The 17,731-nt window shown below is 34.9% G+C and overlaps 1 protein-coding gene across 1 annotated transcript in view; it reads right to left on the bottom strand.

Annotated features, from left to right (window-relative positions):
- IPO11 (importin 11) overlaps positions 1–17,731 on the bottom strand; it is a 224,917-nt gene that overhangs the window by 135,948 nt on the left and 71,238 nt on the right. The window contains exons 10-16 of the mRNA XM_011952217.1: positions 15,188–15,380; positions 14,318–14,470; positions 13,016–13,059; positions 10,922–11,012; positions 9,458–9,505; positions 8,612–8,717; positions 4,953–5,079 (exon numbers count right to left, since the gene is read on the bottom strand). Coding sequence (XP_011807607.1) covers positions 4,953–5,079; positions 8,612–8,717; positions 9,458–9,505; positions 10,922–11,012; positions 13,016–13,059; positions 14,318–14,470; positions 15,188–15,380 — 762 coding nt within the window. The remainder of the gene's footprint in view (positions 1–4,952; positions 5,080–8,611; positions 8,718–9,457; positions 9,506–10,921; positions 11,013–13,015; positions 13,060–14,317; positions 14,471–15,187; positions 15,381–17,731) is intronic.

Here is a 17,731-nt window from a genome sequence, read left to right as displayed (position 1 = left end):
CATGACCATATGTCTATGCTGGTTGGTGGTCAACGTGCCCATGAAGATGGCCATTTCCTTGCTTCACAAGCAACCACACCACACCCTCAAACTACAGGCTTTCTGATTGTACCGCAGTTTATATCTTACATAGGCTTTCACAAAAGTGAAAGATTATCCTAATGCTGATTTTCTAGTAATTTACTGCTTGTTTTACTGAAGGTAAAGTAAAACTTTCTAAAAAAATTTTTTTTCTTTTTTTTTTTTTTTTCTTTTGAGATGGAATCTTGCTCTGCTGCTCAGGCTGGAGTGTGGTGGTTTGATCTCGACTCACTGCAACCTCCCCCTGCCAGATTCGAGCAATTCTCCTGCCTCAGCCTCCTGAGTAGCTGGGACTACAATCACCCACCACCATGCCCAGCTAATTTTTATATCTTTAATGGAGATGGGGTTTCCCCATGTTGGCCAGGCTCAGGGGATCCGCCCACTTTGACCTCCCAAAGTGCTGGGATTACAGGCGTGAGCCACTGTGACCAGCCAAAACGTTCTAAAAACTTTTGAATTTCTGAAACTTAAAAATACAATTAATTCAGAAACTCTACAGCCTAAAGAAGCCCAGTTTAAAGAATCATCTGTAGTCCTGGGAAAAGAAGTTCCTCTAACCTAAAATTTAGTAATGCTAGTTTATAGTGTGGAAATAATGTTCTAAAACCTAAAAGTTGTCATAAGCACTCCATCTACTAACTAATATGTTATAAAAGGGAAAGGAAGGGAGAGTGTAAAAGATATTTTTTTAGAAGGTGTTTTGGTCTATTGTATAGAATCCAGGTCAGCAGTTCTCAAATTATGGCACAAGGAACTACTGATATGCTCCAAAAGAGATAGTCTATTAACAATAAGTATAAAACGGTGTCACTTAACAGTAAGTACAAACACTGGATCACATGCAAAAAAACGTGGCTAATGAAAACAGTATTTAATCTTTCATAAACTATGAAAAATGTGTGGGTATTGAAAGCTACAAGAACGCATTTCCTACCAGGTGTGAAGCCTTACTACAAAAGCTGTTGTTTGAAAAACAACAACAAACAACAATATTCAAATAGAGTTACACAAGTAGGCCAATGAAACGGAACAAATTCCAGAAACAGGTCCACATGTAAACATGGGATATGACAGAGACAGCCCTATGGACCACTAAGAAAACTATGTATTATTCAAGGAATCACTGTAGTGTTGCTATCCTTGTTTTTTAAAAAAGAAAGATGGAAACTTCCTTACATCACACTCAAAAATAAATTTGAGGCAGAATAAAAAACCAAGAGTAAAGAAAAAGGATTTCTTTCCAGGCCCAGGGGCTAATGCCTGTAATCTCAACACATTGGGAGGCCAAGGTGGGAAGATAACTTGAGCCCAGAATTCTAGACCAGCCTAGACAGCACAGTGAGACCTCTCTACAAAAAAATCAAAACATTAGCCAGACGTGGTGGTACACTCCTATAGCCCTAGCAACTCGAGAGGCTGACGTGAGACAAATGCTTGAGCCATGGGGTGTCGAGGCTGCAGTGAGTCGTGATCTCGCCACTGCAGTCTAGCTTGGACAACAGAGTGAGACCTTGTCTCAAGAAAGAAAAAAGCAATCAATAAATCTATTAACATGTAAAACCTCTGCTTAACAAAGACAACAGAATGAGACCGGAAAGAGACAGAGGAATTCGATTGCATTTGTAATATTTTATTTCTTAAATAAGATATTTGAAATATATGTGGAAAATATTACAAATGAAAATATGGGTAACTGAGTGATGAGCACACAAGTGCCTCTTCTGTTAGTTGCTGAATTTTTTATTGACAAAATTCTTGCCTATGGGGTAGCCCTGCTGTTTCTATGGAGCAGCCAAAAAAATAAAAGAAAATTAACACCTACTTCTACTCTGTCACAGTCTCCTAATAACAAAAGAACAGCACATGGACAACAGTAGTTAATCAGCATCAAATGTATCCTGACTCCTTAACAGCAGCCCTTAGGAAAAAGAATGCAGATTCTGAAAGCCAGAGAGGAATTCGATTCATCAGGATCTACATACTTGTAACACAGCAGAAGCAGTGCAGCAACTGGAGGAAGCAACTTTTCTAGTTAGCACAGGACTTCACAAATTTTATAACATCAGAGGCCACTGGGCAGAGAAAGTCTCTTACCTCTGATAGATGTGTGACAATATAAAATTACTGTCTGATCTAGGGAAATATAATGCAAATAGAGTGACATATTTTTTGGTTTATAACTTTTCCTCAGTGTAGCAATTTGACTTAATCGTGTGACACATATGTATACACATACACAATGTTTATGTATACGTTTATATATATAAATGTACGTTTGCATATATATATACATACATATCTCTATATGGTTGTACACTATTGTGTATATGTATGCATGTATAAGGTATCTCCCCACATTATATTAGCTAGCATTTCTCAAAGGCTGAAAATTAAAGCAGTATGACTTATACATTCTTTAAATGTACTTTAAAAAAAGGCCAAGGTTTACAACATTAACTTGGTGCCTTACTAAACAATCTTCTTAACAATTCATTGCAAAATAATAGGGACAGTATAAAGCAAACGCAAAACATGTAAACATGAGATGTAGCCACTAGAAGATATAAAGGGCAAAGGCTGAATCTAAAGCAACATTTCCTCAAAGTATATTCTATGAATACTAATGTATTAGTCATGTGGGCTAGTCATAATGCAAACGTACTTTTTTTTTTTTTTTTTTTGACGCAGTCTTTCTCTGTCGCTCAGGCTGGAGTGCAGTGGGGCGATCTCAGCTCACTGCAACCTTTGCCTCCCAGGTTCAAGCGATTCTCCTGCCTCAGCCTCCCAAGTAACTGAGACTACAGGCGCGTGCCACCAGGCCCAGCTAACTTTTGTATTTTTAGTAGATACAGGGTTTCACCATGCTGGCCAGGCTGTTCTTGAACTCCTGACCTCGTGATCGGCCTGCCTCGGCCTCCCAAAGTGCTGGGATTACAGGCGTGAGCCACTACGCACACCGCAAATGTACATTTTTAAAGGCTTTGAACAGTTGTGTTACTAAGAGGCCCATTTGAATATTTATCTCAAAGTTTTCCAAACTTATCTGGCCATGAATCCCTTTCTCTCCAGTTACATTTGTTGGTATCCGGTAGAATTAATGTTCTGTCTTTAAGGCGCTGGCTAAAACAATTCATTTTTCTCCTTCCTTTTTTAATAGACTCATTATAAAACAAGTCTAAGACCCAAGCAATTTCTGGGCCCAGTGCAGTGGCTCACGCCTATAATCCTAACACTTTGGGAGGCTGAGGTGGGTGGATTGTTTCAGTCCAGGTGTTCAAGACCAGCCTGGGCAATGTGGCGAAACACCATCTCTACAAAAAATAGAAAAATCAGCCAGACGTTGTGGCATTATATAGTCCCAGATACCTGGGAGGCTGAGGTGGGAGGATCAGCTGAGCCCAGGACATTGAGGCTACAATGAGCCGTGATCGTACCACTGCACTGCAACCTAGGCAACAGAGAGAGACTCAGTCTCCCAAAACAAAACCAAACAAAACAAAACAAAGAAAAAAGAAAAACTCCAAGCAATTTCTCTATTTCCCAAAGAAAACTTAATTGAAATTTAACGCTTTTGTAACACATCCATAAATCATTTAATATCTTCTCTCTGACAGAAGAGCAAATAATATTTCCAACTAGGAAAGCAAAAATTTAAATCTTATGCTTTATTCTAAAGCTATTACAAAAGAAAATTAATTTCAGCAAATAGAAATTTTAGAAGCAGCTAAGTTATATTAATACATTTCTAAGAATGTAAACCCAGTAAAACACCACAAGGCTCTCTTGTAACTTCCCATACTTAATTAGTATTTAATAATTACAGAATGGTACTTAAATTCTCAAATCATTTACACTAAGTAGATAATACTTAGGTAGAAAATCCAAAGATCAGTTCTATTTGCCTTTGGAATGTATTGTGTTTCTGTAACAAATTCACCTATTTATGTTTTCCTTTAATGAACACTACATGTAGTTTTCTTTATGTCAGCATATGCAAAAAAGAGAAGTATAGTCCAAGCCTGTGCTGAAAGGCAAAAACTAGGTGGGTTCAAACTAAAAATAAGATCCGGCAGGGTAAAGGGAGGAGACGAAGAAATGATTTAAAAAGATCTTAGCACAACTCAGGGGAGAAAAAAAAAATCACTTAATTTTACCTAAAGCAAATGGAAAATCAGGAAAAGACAACGAACACATATATTAAGTCACTAATATATTCACCCAGGCATACAGTAAAGCACCAGTAGGAAAAAAGAAAGAAAACTATTCTTTACAATTTAAACTTCGTAAAATCATAAGCCTGTAAAATTACTACTACTACTTCAGTAATTTTATAATAAAGCAGCAAACCTACAGCTTTGAAGGGGAAAAAGCAACAAAGAGCTTACTATCAAGTTTTCAGTAACACAAAATCAACAATAATATATGAATACCATAAACAAAGAAAAATCCCTTAAAAGAGCCCAATAATTCCAAAGTCTTAAAAAAAAATTCTCACAAATGAGGGACAAAGAATCAACAGTAAAGATGAAATAAATTATGATGCTATTTCAATGCCAACATCTATCCTGAATTTTAAAAAGAATATATAAGCTATAAAGGGATTTTTTAAACTGCCTTTTTTTTTCTTACTAAGAAATTATAAATTGTAACAGTAGAGTTTAATTTTTTTTTTCTATGACTAGTAATGGGAAGGGCAAATGATAATCAAAGACTTTTCTACCCTCAAATCAAACTGCTCACCAAGGAGTAACTAGTGCAGTGAAAGGTCGTAAACATTATAAAGAAGACATATAAACTGTTGTGAACTTGATGATTTGCACAGGTGAAACTTTAAAAACTAACTCTTTTAAGGCACTTAAGAAACATACCACTAAATCTTGATCTTGAAGCAAGTTACAGATTGCTTCATAAAGCATGGGTCTTAAGTCAGACTTGAATTTCACAGAAATCCACTGACCGATGAGCCAAATCACCCTGCGCCGCAATGGCTTATACCTAAACAAGAAAAAATCATGAAATTAAAATGTTAAATATTTTAACAGGTCTATTTCATTTAGTATAATTTATCATTTAAATCTAAAATGTAGTAAGAATACAATCTGCATTTTTAACATAAAAGCTTAAAAGCGGGTGTGCTGGCTCACGCTTATAATCCCAGCATTTTAGTATGCCATCCAGGAGGACAAATCACTTGAGGCCGGGAGCTGAAGACCAGTCTGGGCAACATGGTGAAACCCCATCTCTACTAAAAATACAAAAATTAGCAGGGCATGGTGGCATGCTCCTGTGGTCCCAGCTTCTCGGGAGGCTGAGGTACAAGAATCCCTTGAAACCCAGGAGACAGAGGTTGGCAATAAGCCAAGATTCTGCCACTGCACTCCAGCCTAGGCAACAGATCAAGGCTCTGTCAAAAAAAATAAAGCTTAAAGGCTACTTCGAAATGTACCACAGTACAAAATATGAACAATGAAGTCCTGATCTAAATAAATTAATATTATTAAAATTTTTAATACTTAAAAATTTTTTCCTAGGCATATATGTTGCAATCCTGATTCTTTTATCTTAAAAGAACCGCAATGTAGATATGTTTCATAAAAACCAAATCCATTTGTTTTCAGCTCAAGTAACCAAAAACGGTGGCAATGCTCCAAACTCTAAAACTGGAAAGCTTCCCAAAAATAATAATAAAGAAGCTCCTGTATTTAATTTTCTGCTCCACTTCTGTTAATACTATGAAGATTATTTTCAGAACAATGTAAGAAACTTCTAGGCTTATATAAAACGTTCATATAAATTTTGTGGTTTCAACTAAGCTAATTTTGTAAGAGGTACACAATAAAAGAATGTGACTCAGATTACCAAAATAACATATATTAACATTTGCAAAACATTTACAGTAGCATGCATATACACTTCTTTCTCTCATCATCTTCGCTAAAAGAAATGAAAGCTCGGGTAAGGAGAAAAATCATGCAGTTCAAAACATTTGTGTCCAAGAATTTCACTCATGAAGTACCTTATTACGTAAATTTTAGTGGCAAGATGATAAATATTTCTGTGTATAAATGAAACACTTTTTTCCCCCCAAAAAAAAACCACAATTCTAAAAGATGATCAAACATATAGGGAAAAAAAATGCTCATTAAAGTTGCAAAAACTGGGCTGGGCGCAGTGGCTTATACCTGTAATCCCAGCTTTTGGGAGGCTGAGGCGGGAAGATCGCTTGAGCTCAGGCAGGAGTTTGAGACCAGCCTGGCCAATATGATAAAACCCTGTCTCTACCAAAACTACAAAAAAACAGCTGGGCATGGTGGCACACACCATGGTCCCAGATGCTCAGAGGCAGAGGTGGGAGGATCATTTGAGCCCGGGAAGTAGAGATTGCAGTGGGCGAACATCATGCCACTGCACTCTAGCCTGGGTGACAAAGTGAGATCCCATCTCAAAAATTAAATACATAAATAAATAAAGTTACAAAAATATGTACGTAAGTATTCCCGACCCCAAGAAGTTTATAACATACCTAAAAGGAATTAAAAAACACAAAGTAGTGTACTAGGACTTTAGAAAAGGAAGAGAAGAAATGGGCAGAGACAGATGGAATCTGGGCAGGTCTTTGAGATAAACAGTATTGGAGCTGAAGGGTAAAAAAATGTCATTTCAAGGGACAGAAACTGTTTGAACCAAGTGACACAGGCAGAAGTAACAACTTGTGTAGAGTGAAGTAAAAGCACCAAAGAACTATCAATTTTGGGAGTAAGACCATATTAGACTCTCTGTTCCAGATAAACAGAATGAAACTCAGAAAGGTAAAATTCCAAAGTCACAGACACATCCAAACAGAGGTAAAATTATAGATCACTTTGCTATTCAATGTGTGCATTGCCTTATCTGTCCCAGACCTACTAAGTCAAAATCTAAACTTTAACAAGATTAACAAGTGACTCTTATGTACATTAAAGTTTGAGAAACACTGGTCTACATCAGCTTTGTCCATCAGAAATATAATGCAGGCCATGTATATTATTTTAATTTTTTAGTACCCACATTATAAGAGAAAAAAAACAAATAAAATCTTATTAAATTTTTACATATCCCAATATATCCAAAATATTATCATTTCAACATGTAATCAATAAATATTTTACATAGCTTTAATTTTTAAATTTAAATTAATTAAAATTGGAAAGTTGTTTCCTCAGTTGTACTAAGCACATTTCAAGTGCTCAATAGCCACACATAGGTAGCTTCTGTACTGGACAGTGAAGATCTTATACTAAATAGCCTCTAGGGTTCAAGGACAACTAAACTGCACATCTGTCTCGCCAATGAAAGTTCTCTCTCCATCAAAGGCTCATTAGCTCCCTGAGACTAAGTCAGAGTCTATTTTATTCAACACCGCCTTATGGGACATGGCAAATTCCAATGTTAAAAATATATGTTAACTGAATAAATGACTGAATAACTGAAGAGATAAACAGCTACTTACTGGCAAGAATTGGAGTATCTCCAGCTCTACAAATTCTGTGGCTCTAAATGTGACCTTCTGTACGTTCGTTAGTTTAGTCAACAAATATTAACTGTCTGTCTACGACTATATGCTAAGTATTCTGATAGGCCGCAGGTATACTGAAGTGAATCAGTAGAAGCGTACCCTTCAAACTAAGAAAAACACCCCTTAGAATTTTTTTAAATTATCCAATTTTAAACTAAGAAATAATTTTATAAACTATGAAAGAGGTTTTTCCTTTCATTTTATGTATTCTACACCTAAAATTTAAGTAAGTAGGCAAGTGCTTAAATGTATCTAAAACGTAAGAATTGGGCTGGCCAGGTGCGGTGGCATGCGCTTGTAATCCCCGCTACTCGGGAGACTGAGGCATAAGAATCTCGTGGACCCGGGAGGTAGAGGTTGCAGTAAGCTGAGATTGCACCACTGCACTCTAGACTGGGTGACAAAATGAGACTCTGTTTCACAAAAAAAGCATTGGGCAAATGTGCTATTAAATGTACTAAATTCATTCATTTCGTAATTCATAGTACTAAATGTAATATGTATCTGTACTATTTAATTAGGTACCTCAATTAGAACTTAAAGTGTACTTGAATGTTTTTGCCATGATGTCTCTACATTCTACTCTACTGTCTTCCCAGAGACTTGCAGTATGCATTATGTGATCCCAAGACACTCACTTGTCACAGATGTTACTTTGGTTAGGCTACTTCTGACACTAGGCATACCTCTTGCTAAGTTTCCAGTTGTCTTTTTCTTAGGCATAGTTTCTTGAACTCAGAGACCTCCATCCTCCCTCATCTTTGCATAAAGTCCTCCTTCTCTCTCACAAACTACCTGATATGTCAAATACTTCCTAGATGTCAAAATTCTTATTCCTTTCCACATAAGACATTACTTAACTCATACGATTGCATTTTTTAAATTGTAAGCCATTTTAATACCTTCCTGTCTTCATTAATAGAATAAATAAGGAAAAGTAAGTGGATAATAAATACAAAATTTTATACTTGCCTATTGTGAATGACTTGTAATTCTGGAAGAAGCTGGTTTTTAAACCACTGATCAAAATCAACACTGTCAAAGAGCTCATAAGCAGCTAATCCAACAGCATTATACACTGAGAAGAAAATTTAAGAAAAAAATTAAAAGTTTCAGATATCAGATCCGCAAATGAGTGTATGAAACCTATGTTCATTAAGGGAAACACACAATATGTTAATTAGGGAAATTATGTAAGCAGACATTTTAGAAAAATTATTTTACTTCATGTTTTTCCTAAATATTCCTTACTACTTTCAAACAGAAAATTCAATTCATTCTAAAATATTTAAGTCCAACTATAAAAATGATAAAATAATGACTGCTTCTAAAATGGATGTAATATTTTATGACCTGGTCCCTACTTAACTCTCTCCAGTCTCAACTCAACCCTTAACCCCAATGCTTCAGTTAAACCAAAATAGTCACAATTCAAATTCTAACTGTGCTTCCTCCTCTTTCCCTCAAGTCTTTGTATCTTTTGCTCCATTCTCCCTGGAATGCACCACCCTCTTTCCACCACCACCTCCGTGCACATGTAACTCCTATTTATCCTTGTGTTCTCCCATTACACGTCTTTGGGGGTCTTTCCTTAGACACACTAAACTACCTGGTGATCATCACCTACTTTAGCATTAACTATCCTGTATAGCATTATTATAATGCATTATCTTTTTACTTGGTTATCTCCCCAATCAGATTGTTCCCGTATTTCAGTTACTCTTATATCTCAACACCCTCAGCATAAAATCTACCACAAAACAGATTCTCCATCTACTGAATAAATAAATGCTTCTAAATCACTTAAGTTTAACATACCAGCATCTTTGATTAACAGTGCATTCATATCTTCCACATTTGTGGGTCCTAAAAAAAAAAAAATAGGTATCAGTGGAAGCAAATAAAACTGGATTTTTAAAAATTTATATTTAAACACAATTTGTTAATTTCCCAATTCAATTAAGTACAGCACATTTCATGGTATCAAACATGGACACAGGTACAAAGGGAAAGTCTAAGTTTTATGATTATCATTAGAGAACACAAGATTAAAAACCAAATGTTATGACAAACAACATTCTAGAAAATATACACTACAAAATGCTAATGTGCTATATACCACAAAATTATTTTTTTTTGAGACAAGGTCTTGCTTTGTTACCCAGGGTGGAGTACAGTGGAGTGATCTCAGCTCACTGCAGCCTCAACCTCCTGGGGTCAAATGATCCTCCCACCTCAGCCTCCTGAATAGCTGGGACTACAGGTACTCACCACCAGGCCCAGCTAATTTTCCTAATTTTGTAAAGACAGGTTTTTGCCATGTTGTCCAGGCTGGTCTGGAACTCCCGGGCTCAAGTGATCTGCCCACCTCGGCCTCCCAAAGTGCTGGAATTACAGGCGTGAATCACCATGCCTGGCCAACACTCACTTCTGACAACATGCTCTTCTCTAGGATACACCACCACACCTGGCATTTTTACAAGGCTTTTACTTCCTCATATCACTATAGGTGAAAATCTCAGGTTCTGTCCTTAAGATCCTCTTTTGTTTTCCCAAGGTTCCTTATATACATGCACTTCAAAAGTATATCTCTATCTCCTACCACTTCTAATGAGGTAACTGTTTCCTTGTCATTAAGACTCAAAAGTTTAGGATCATCTTTGATCACTTTTCCTTCCCTAGCACATTCAATCAGTTGCCAAAAGTCAATCAAGTAACAATAGTCACTGAATATGCCCAGCACTGGGAATAAAGTATAAACAAAACAGACATGATCAATGCCCCTAGGACTTACAGTCTAGCAGAAAAGACAGAAATAATAAATCGATGTTAGTTAATAGGCAGGTAATTCATTACTTGTGCATAAAGTGTAATGATCAAGTGTCAAAAATTTACATCAATATTTTCTCTCAAATCCATCATCAATTCTTTCCATTCCCACTGCTACCATTCTGAGAGGCTAATACTTACTATTTTAACCTTTTCTCACTATTTCTCAACAACATGCTCCAGACAGACTTTCTGCAAGCAGTATAACTACTGTTTTGCGTTTGCTTCTATTGCATTTATTACAGGAAAATTTATCATCTTCCAAACTATAATTCAAGGTCTATCTCAAATGTCACCCCTTTGGAAGATAGTAAGTTTCAAAATTGTTTTTCTCAAATTCATATTCATTATATGACACAGGAAACAGTACTGTATGCATTATAGGCACTCAGACTATTTCTTAACTAAATGTTAAATAGATTAACTCAAAGTTATTCACAAAATATGCCTTACCTTGAAGTGTCTGCATCATTTCTAGAAGTACAGGAGTAAGAGTCTGATTATATTCATGGAATATATCTATAAATAATACTTCAGTGCATGGCTGGAGGGAAAAAGACAAATTTCCCATCAAAACAGTTGCATACTATATCGACTAATTTTATAATAAAGCAAATACTCAATCTTAAAATCCTAAAACTCTGAAAATGTTTCCAACTTTTGATTTGTTAAAAAAAAAAAGTAAGATTACCATTTTTTGTAACCAACACAAAGGAAAACAAAATCAAATTATAATTAATAAGATAAACTTGATTTATTTCAATTATTTGTCATTACGTATTCAAAAACTTAAAACTATGGAAAGCAAAGTATACATTTTAAATTAATCATATCTTAAATTTAAAAAGCATTCTGTAGCCACTCGTTTATAGTTCAGTACTATAAATGGCTGACTATCCAAGACTTTTTTTTTTTTGGAGACAGAGTCTCACTCTGTCACTAGGCTGGAGTGCAGTGGCGCGATCTCAGCTCACTGCAACCTCCACCTCCCGAGTTCAAGCAATTCCCCTGCTTCAGCCTCCCAAGTAGCTATTATGTATTTTCTTAGCAATGATATAATAAGCAAAAACAGGAACTCCAATTTTCCAAAAGAGTAGTCTTTCTCTTAACAAACACAAGCAGTGACAGAAATTAGCATTAGCTACATTTAAAAACAAAGATTCATTTGGTTCTAAAAAGTACTGAATCATTTCACATTGCATGCTGGTATCAAAACATCTCATGTACGCCATAAATATGTACACCTAATATGTACCCACAAAAAAATTTTTTAACAATGATTTTATTTAAATTTAAAAAAAGGAATCACTAGATGGTTCACAATATTTACATTTTTTAATTAAATTTTTAAGGTTTAGTGTCGTGTTTCAAAAGGAACATTATAGACATACACTCTGAAACAGGGTCAGAGGATGTGTCATCTCAGATATTTACTTCAAAACCATCAACACTGGAAGATGTTTACAGGAAGCTAAAGTAGCCATGAGTTGATAACTAATAAACTAGGTTATCATGAAGGGCTCATTATATTATTCTATTTTTTAGTATGTTTAAACTTCTCCGTAAGAGAAACTTTTAAAAATTAAAGGAATTAAATTGTTTAAAGTTTTAAAATCACCAGTAATCTCTCTGGTTAACAACTGTAAGTTTACGAGTCTAAAAACATTAAAGATAGTATTTTTAGAAAACAAATAGCAAATTCTGTAAATTATGTAAGCACAAAACTTAAAAAGAACAGCTCAAACATCACATCTGGTACTGGCAAAACATCTGTCATATTAATAAATGTGTTATAAAAGTATCCTATAACTGAAAGCAATGGGCTGGTCTCTGAGAATCACACTAAGTGGTAAGAGAAATAACATACCAAAAGAAATTTCACTAATGAAATACAGAGAAGGAAAAAATTCTAGCTTAAGAGTGGCAGCTTTTACTTTGACAAACATTTTCTGTTTGTGCAATGCGAATTATTTCCCAAGCAATGGGAAAGATGAAGAAAAAATTCATTTTCAAACTCCAAGTTAACAAAAACAAAAAAATTCAGATTAAACGTCATAATTTAATATTAATATAGTTCTTAGTTTCTTATACACAATTTCTTATCTGTCTGACTTAATGTTGGGAATCTTTAATTTTTTTTTTTTTTTTTTTTTTTAAAAGAGACAGGGTTTTGCTCTGTAATCCAGGCTGAAATGCAGTGGTATGCTCATGGCACACCGCAGCCTCAACCTCCTGGGCTCAAACAATCCTCCTGCCTCAGACTCCCGAGCAGTTGGGACTAGAGGTGTGCGCCACCACTCTGGTCTAATTTTTTTTTTTCTTTTTTTACTTTTCACAGAGACAGGGTCTCACTACGTTTACCAAGCTGGTCTTGAACTTCTGGGCTCAAGCAATCCTCCCACCTTGGCTTCCCAAACTGCTAGGATTAAAGTGTGAGCCACCATGCCCAGCAAATGTTTGGAATCTTTAATAGAGTGTCATTCTCTACTAAGAGCTTTAGAAGGATTACGTTTTCCCCTATCAATTTTTCTTGCAATTAATACTTACCCTTAAACTATATTTCCAAGAATCTCCTCCTGTTTCTTCCACTGCTGCAATTAAAAACATGTAATAATGACATTTTCAACATCTTGGTTTGGAAAACAAAGACCTGAATAACATCAGTATAATATTTCTGTGAACTGTTCTAAACATAACATTAAGAGCAAATCCTTGGGAACACAGGCCTTACACAGGTTTTGTTACTATATGCTACAGATCACAGCTGTGTATCTCACAGTCGTCTATTAAGTGCTTACTATATCCCTAAGCATTCTCATTTTCGACAACAATACTTTATGGAAAAAAGCTCAAAGTACTTGTCATTTCCAGGGCATCTGCTATCACCTGATCCAATATCATTACAATTCTGAGAATCATTTCATTTCAATACAGTAATCATGTTTCACTAGGTACAATGATTACTCATACTCTCCATAAATTTCTTGTATTTATATTTAAATTTAAAGTAAAATACTTCAGGGCTCTTAAAAATTTAGGGACTCAATGTTTCATGTTACAATATTGTATGTACTGTATAAAGAAAGCAAATCGAAACAAGATGTTTCAGAAAAAAGCAAAAAAAAAAAAAACAAGAAAAGACGTGTTGTACAGTACAATCCTGTATTAAAACTAAAATTATTTTTAAAAACCAAAAGGATGGCGAAAATAAGTATTACAAAAAACTTTTGGGCACTCTTAAAATATTAGGAAACATGTGTAACTACGCAAGGGCATCCAACCAAAGAGAAAAGGGAGGCTAAAATCTAGCCTATGTCCCACCATAGCGTAAGTAATTCATACACAAGTACTTTATTAGACACATGATTCCTTGATTTTCTACAGCAAGGGTCCCAGTAGACTTATTCCACTTATCTATCCAGTACTAAAATTCAAACAGATACAAAGATGTCCTGTCCAAAAAAAAAACTATTCAAAAACCTCCAAATTTCTTTGCAAGAATTTCTACAAATAAAAAATAATATGGAATGAATCACAAAACAGAAACTGACCTGATAAGAGAGAGTTAATTATATATTTTTGTTTGAAAATACATGATATATTTCTAAAGGAATCTAAAAACTAAAAACGTCTTTTCCTGGACAAAATTCTACATCATATTTGTGTAAGTCATTCATTTTCTGCTTCTCAATTTGTTCTAAAGGATAATAAAGAAAAAGTTAATTTTAAAAAACCAAGATTTCCAGATCAAAAGTGCTTTATGAAAATACAATATTATACCTATCACTCAAATAGATATTTATAGAAAGGGGAGAAAAGTCATGCTAACACTAAGAAATTAATTCTTACTAAAGCCTTCTGGGTCTTCTTCCCACATTGTCAGTTCTTCTTCAGTTAATAGAAAATAATGAGAGACTAATCTTCTACATATCTCTGTCAAAGTAGGATATGTGAAGAATGCCATCTTAATCTTATGGGCTTCAAGAGTTTCAGGGCTGCTATCTAGAAAAATGAAATTTCCAAGTTAATTGTATAGCCAAACATTGTAGCCACAGTGGATTATGTAATTTAAATAAACAAAAAATACACTCTCAGGGAAAAAGTTATACCTGTGGATAAATTTTCATTTTTATTATAAACAAATCTCAAAGATATTCTTTCCTTACAACACACCCACATCAATCCTGCTTCTGTCTTACCATTACAGCTTGTATATTACCATGCAATACTATCACGCCACATTGAAATGACTTCCTCATATATAGAGGATGGGGGGGTGTGCGTGTGTTTCTCTCTTCCCCTACCAACAAGACTTCTTCATTCACTTTGGTACACACACATAGGAATGAATTTCAAATAATACAACAATTTAACCTGTCTAGAAACAATCACCCTTATATAAAGTCAGAGAAAGCTCTTATTTGTTCAAATGAATACACCCTATAATATGAGCTGCAGTGATGACTATAGTACCTAATTCTTAAAAGTCCCTAAGCTTCAACCAATTTGTGCTACAAAAAATGACTTATTAAATGCACTACATTGTTTTTTAAAAGCTAGCATAAACATATTAAAGTCTATAATCCTCATCTCTATTTCATGTCCTAGCAACAATTTATTTTTCACACTAAAATAAAAATTTTACAATTACATAAATATAGCAATTATATCACACTTAAGATTAAAATAACTCTTTTAAACTGTCAGTAAAGCAATTACCTTCAAAATTTTTGGATGGCTTATAAGCATAATTTTTGACAATCATCTTAATAAGATTCATACATTGGACAATGAATCGTTCAAATGTAACGCCTTCACCAACTTCTGTAAAAACATAGCTTACAGAAAATTCCAGTGATCTCTGAATTAGAGGAGTAAATGAAAAGGGATGCTGATCCAAGAAGTCTAAAAGCTGTAAAAAAAAAAAGTAAAAATAAAATAAATAAAAACTAAAATGTATTTTCCCCAAATTCATATTGGAATGTAATCACTTCAATTATAACTTTACTAACAATCATTTAGCAGTCTGAACCTTAGTGTGGAGTCCACGTTCACTCAGTTTTGCACGTATCATAACCCTTCTTGAGGCACATCATATAATGTGGATTATGTTAGATTATATCTCATAATAATAACTTTCTATTATTTTCAGTACAAAAACCAAAACAGACCCAATTCATACTTAATTTTATAACAATGGGTAAATATGATACAAAATGCTTAAATACGCAACAGACCTTTAAAAGTAATAGACTAAGACAAAGAATTTAAATATTATCTTCCCTTTCCCATATGAACTATATTTTAATGTATCATGTAGCTGACGAGGGGGACGTCTTCTTTATAGAAGAATTTCAGCTAATAAAAGCAAAAGGAATAACAGACTTAGAATGCCATCATTTTGTAACTCCTGATCAAATAACGGATCTAGGCAAATGACGATCAACGCTGTTAAAATAGGAGAAAAAGCTGCTAAGGAAAGTTGATAGATCACTCATCAATCTTAGCCACAGAAAAAGAAACCAATGAAAACAAAGACACAACATACCAGAATCTCTGGGACACATTTAAAGCAGTGTGTAGAGGGAAATTTACAGCACTAAATGAACACAAGAGAAAGCAGGAAACATCTAAAACTGACACCCTAACATCACAATTAAAAGAACTAGAAAAGCAAGAGCAAACAAATTCAAAAGCTAGAAGGCAAGAAATAACTAAGATCAGAGCAGAACTGAAGGAGATAGGGACACAAAAAACCTTTCAAAAAAATCAATGAATCCAGGAGCTGGTTTTTTTGAAAAGATCAACAAAAGTGATAGACCACTAGCAAGACTAACAAAGAAGAAAAGAGAGAAGAATCAAACAGATGAAATAAAAAATGATAAAGGGGATATCACCACCGATCCCACAGAAATACAAACATCAGAGAACACTGTAAACACCTCTATGCATATAAACTAGAAAATCTAGAAGAAATGCATAAATTCCTGGACACATACACCCTCCCAAGACTAAACCAGTAAGAAGCTGAATCACTGAATAGACCAGTAACAGGCTCTGAAATTGAGGCAATAATCAATAGCCTACCAACCAAAAAAAGTCCCGAACCTGACAGATTCACAGTCGGATTCTACCATAGGCACAAAGAGGAGCTAGTATCATTCCTTCTGAAACTATTTCAATGAATAGAAAAAGAGGGAATCCTCCCTAACTCTTTTTATGAAGCCAGCATCATCCTGATACCAAAGCCTCACAGAGATACAACAACAAAAAAAGAATTTTAGACCAATATCCCTGATGAATATTGATGTGAAAATCCTCAATAAAATAATGGCAAACCGAATGCAGCAGCACATCAAAAAGCTTATCCACCATGATCAAGTGGGCTTCATCCCTGGGATGCAAGGCTGGTTCAACATATGCAAATCCATAAACGTGTCCATCACATAAACTGAACCAAAGACGAAAACCACATGATTATCTCAATAGATGCAGAAAAGGCCTTCGAAAAAATTCAACAGCCTTTCATGCTAAAAACTCTCAATAAACTAGGTATTGATGGAACGTATTGATGGAATGTATCTCAAAATAATAAAAGCTATTCATGACAAACCCACAGCCAATATCATACTGAACGGACAAAAACTGAAAGCATTCCCTTTGAAAACTGGCACAAAATAGGGATGTCCTCTCTCACCACTCCTATTCAACACAATGTTGGAAGTTCTGGCCATGGCAATCAGGCAGAAGAAAGAAATAAATGGTATTCAATTAGGAAAAGAGGAAGTCAAATTGTCCCTGTTTGCAGATGATATGATTGTATATTTAGAAAACCCCATCATCTCAGCCCAAAATCTCCTTAAGCTGATTAGCAACTTCAGCAACATCTCAGGATACAAAATTAAGTGCAAAAATCACAAGCATTCCTATATATCAATAACTGACAAACACAGAGCCAAATCATAAGTGAACTCTCATTCACAATTACTTCATACAGAACAAAATACCTAGGAATCCAACTTACAAGGGATGTGAAGGACCTCTTCAAGGAGAACTACAAACCACTGCTCAATGAAATAAAAGAGGACACAAACAAATGCAAGAATATTCCATGCTCATGGATAGGAAGACTTAATATCATGAAAATGGCCATACTGCCCAAAGTAATTTATAGATTCAATGCCATCCCCATCAAGCTACCAAGGACTTTATCACAGAATTGGGAAAAACTACTTTAACGTTCATAAGGAACCCAAAAAGAGC

This window comes from Colobus angolensis, unplaced genomic scaffold (genome assembly GCF_000951035.1).
Source record: "Colobus angolensis palliatus isolate OR3802 unplaced genomic scaffold, Cang.pa_1.0 Scaffold337, whole genome shotgun sequence".
Taxonomy (NCBI): domain Eukaryota; kingdom Metazoa; phylum Chordata; class Mammalia; order Primates; family Cercopithecidae; genus Colobus; species Colobus angolensis.
This window is presented reverse-complemented; position numbering and strand designations above follow the sequence as displayed.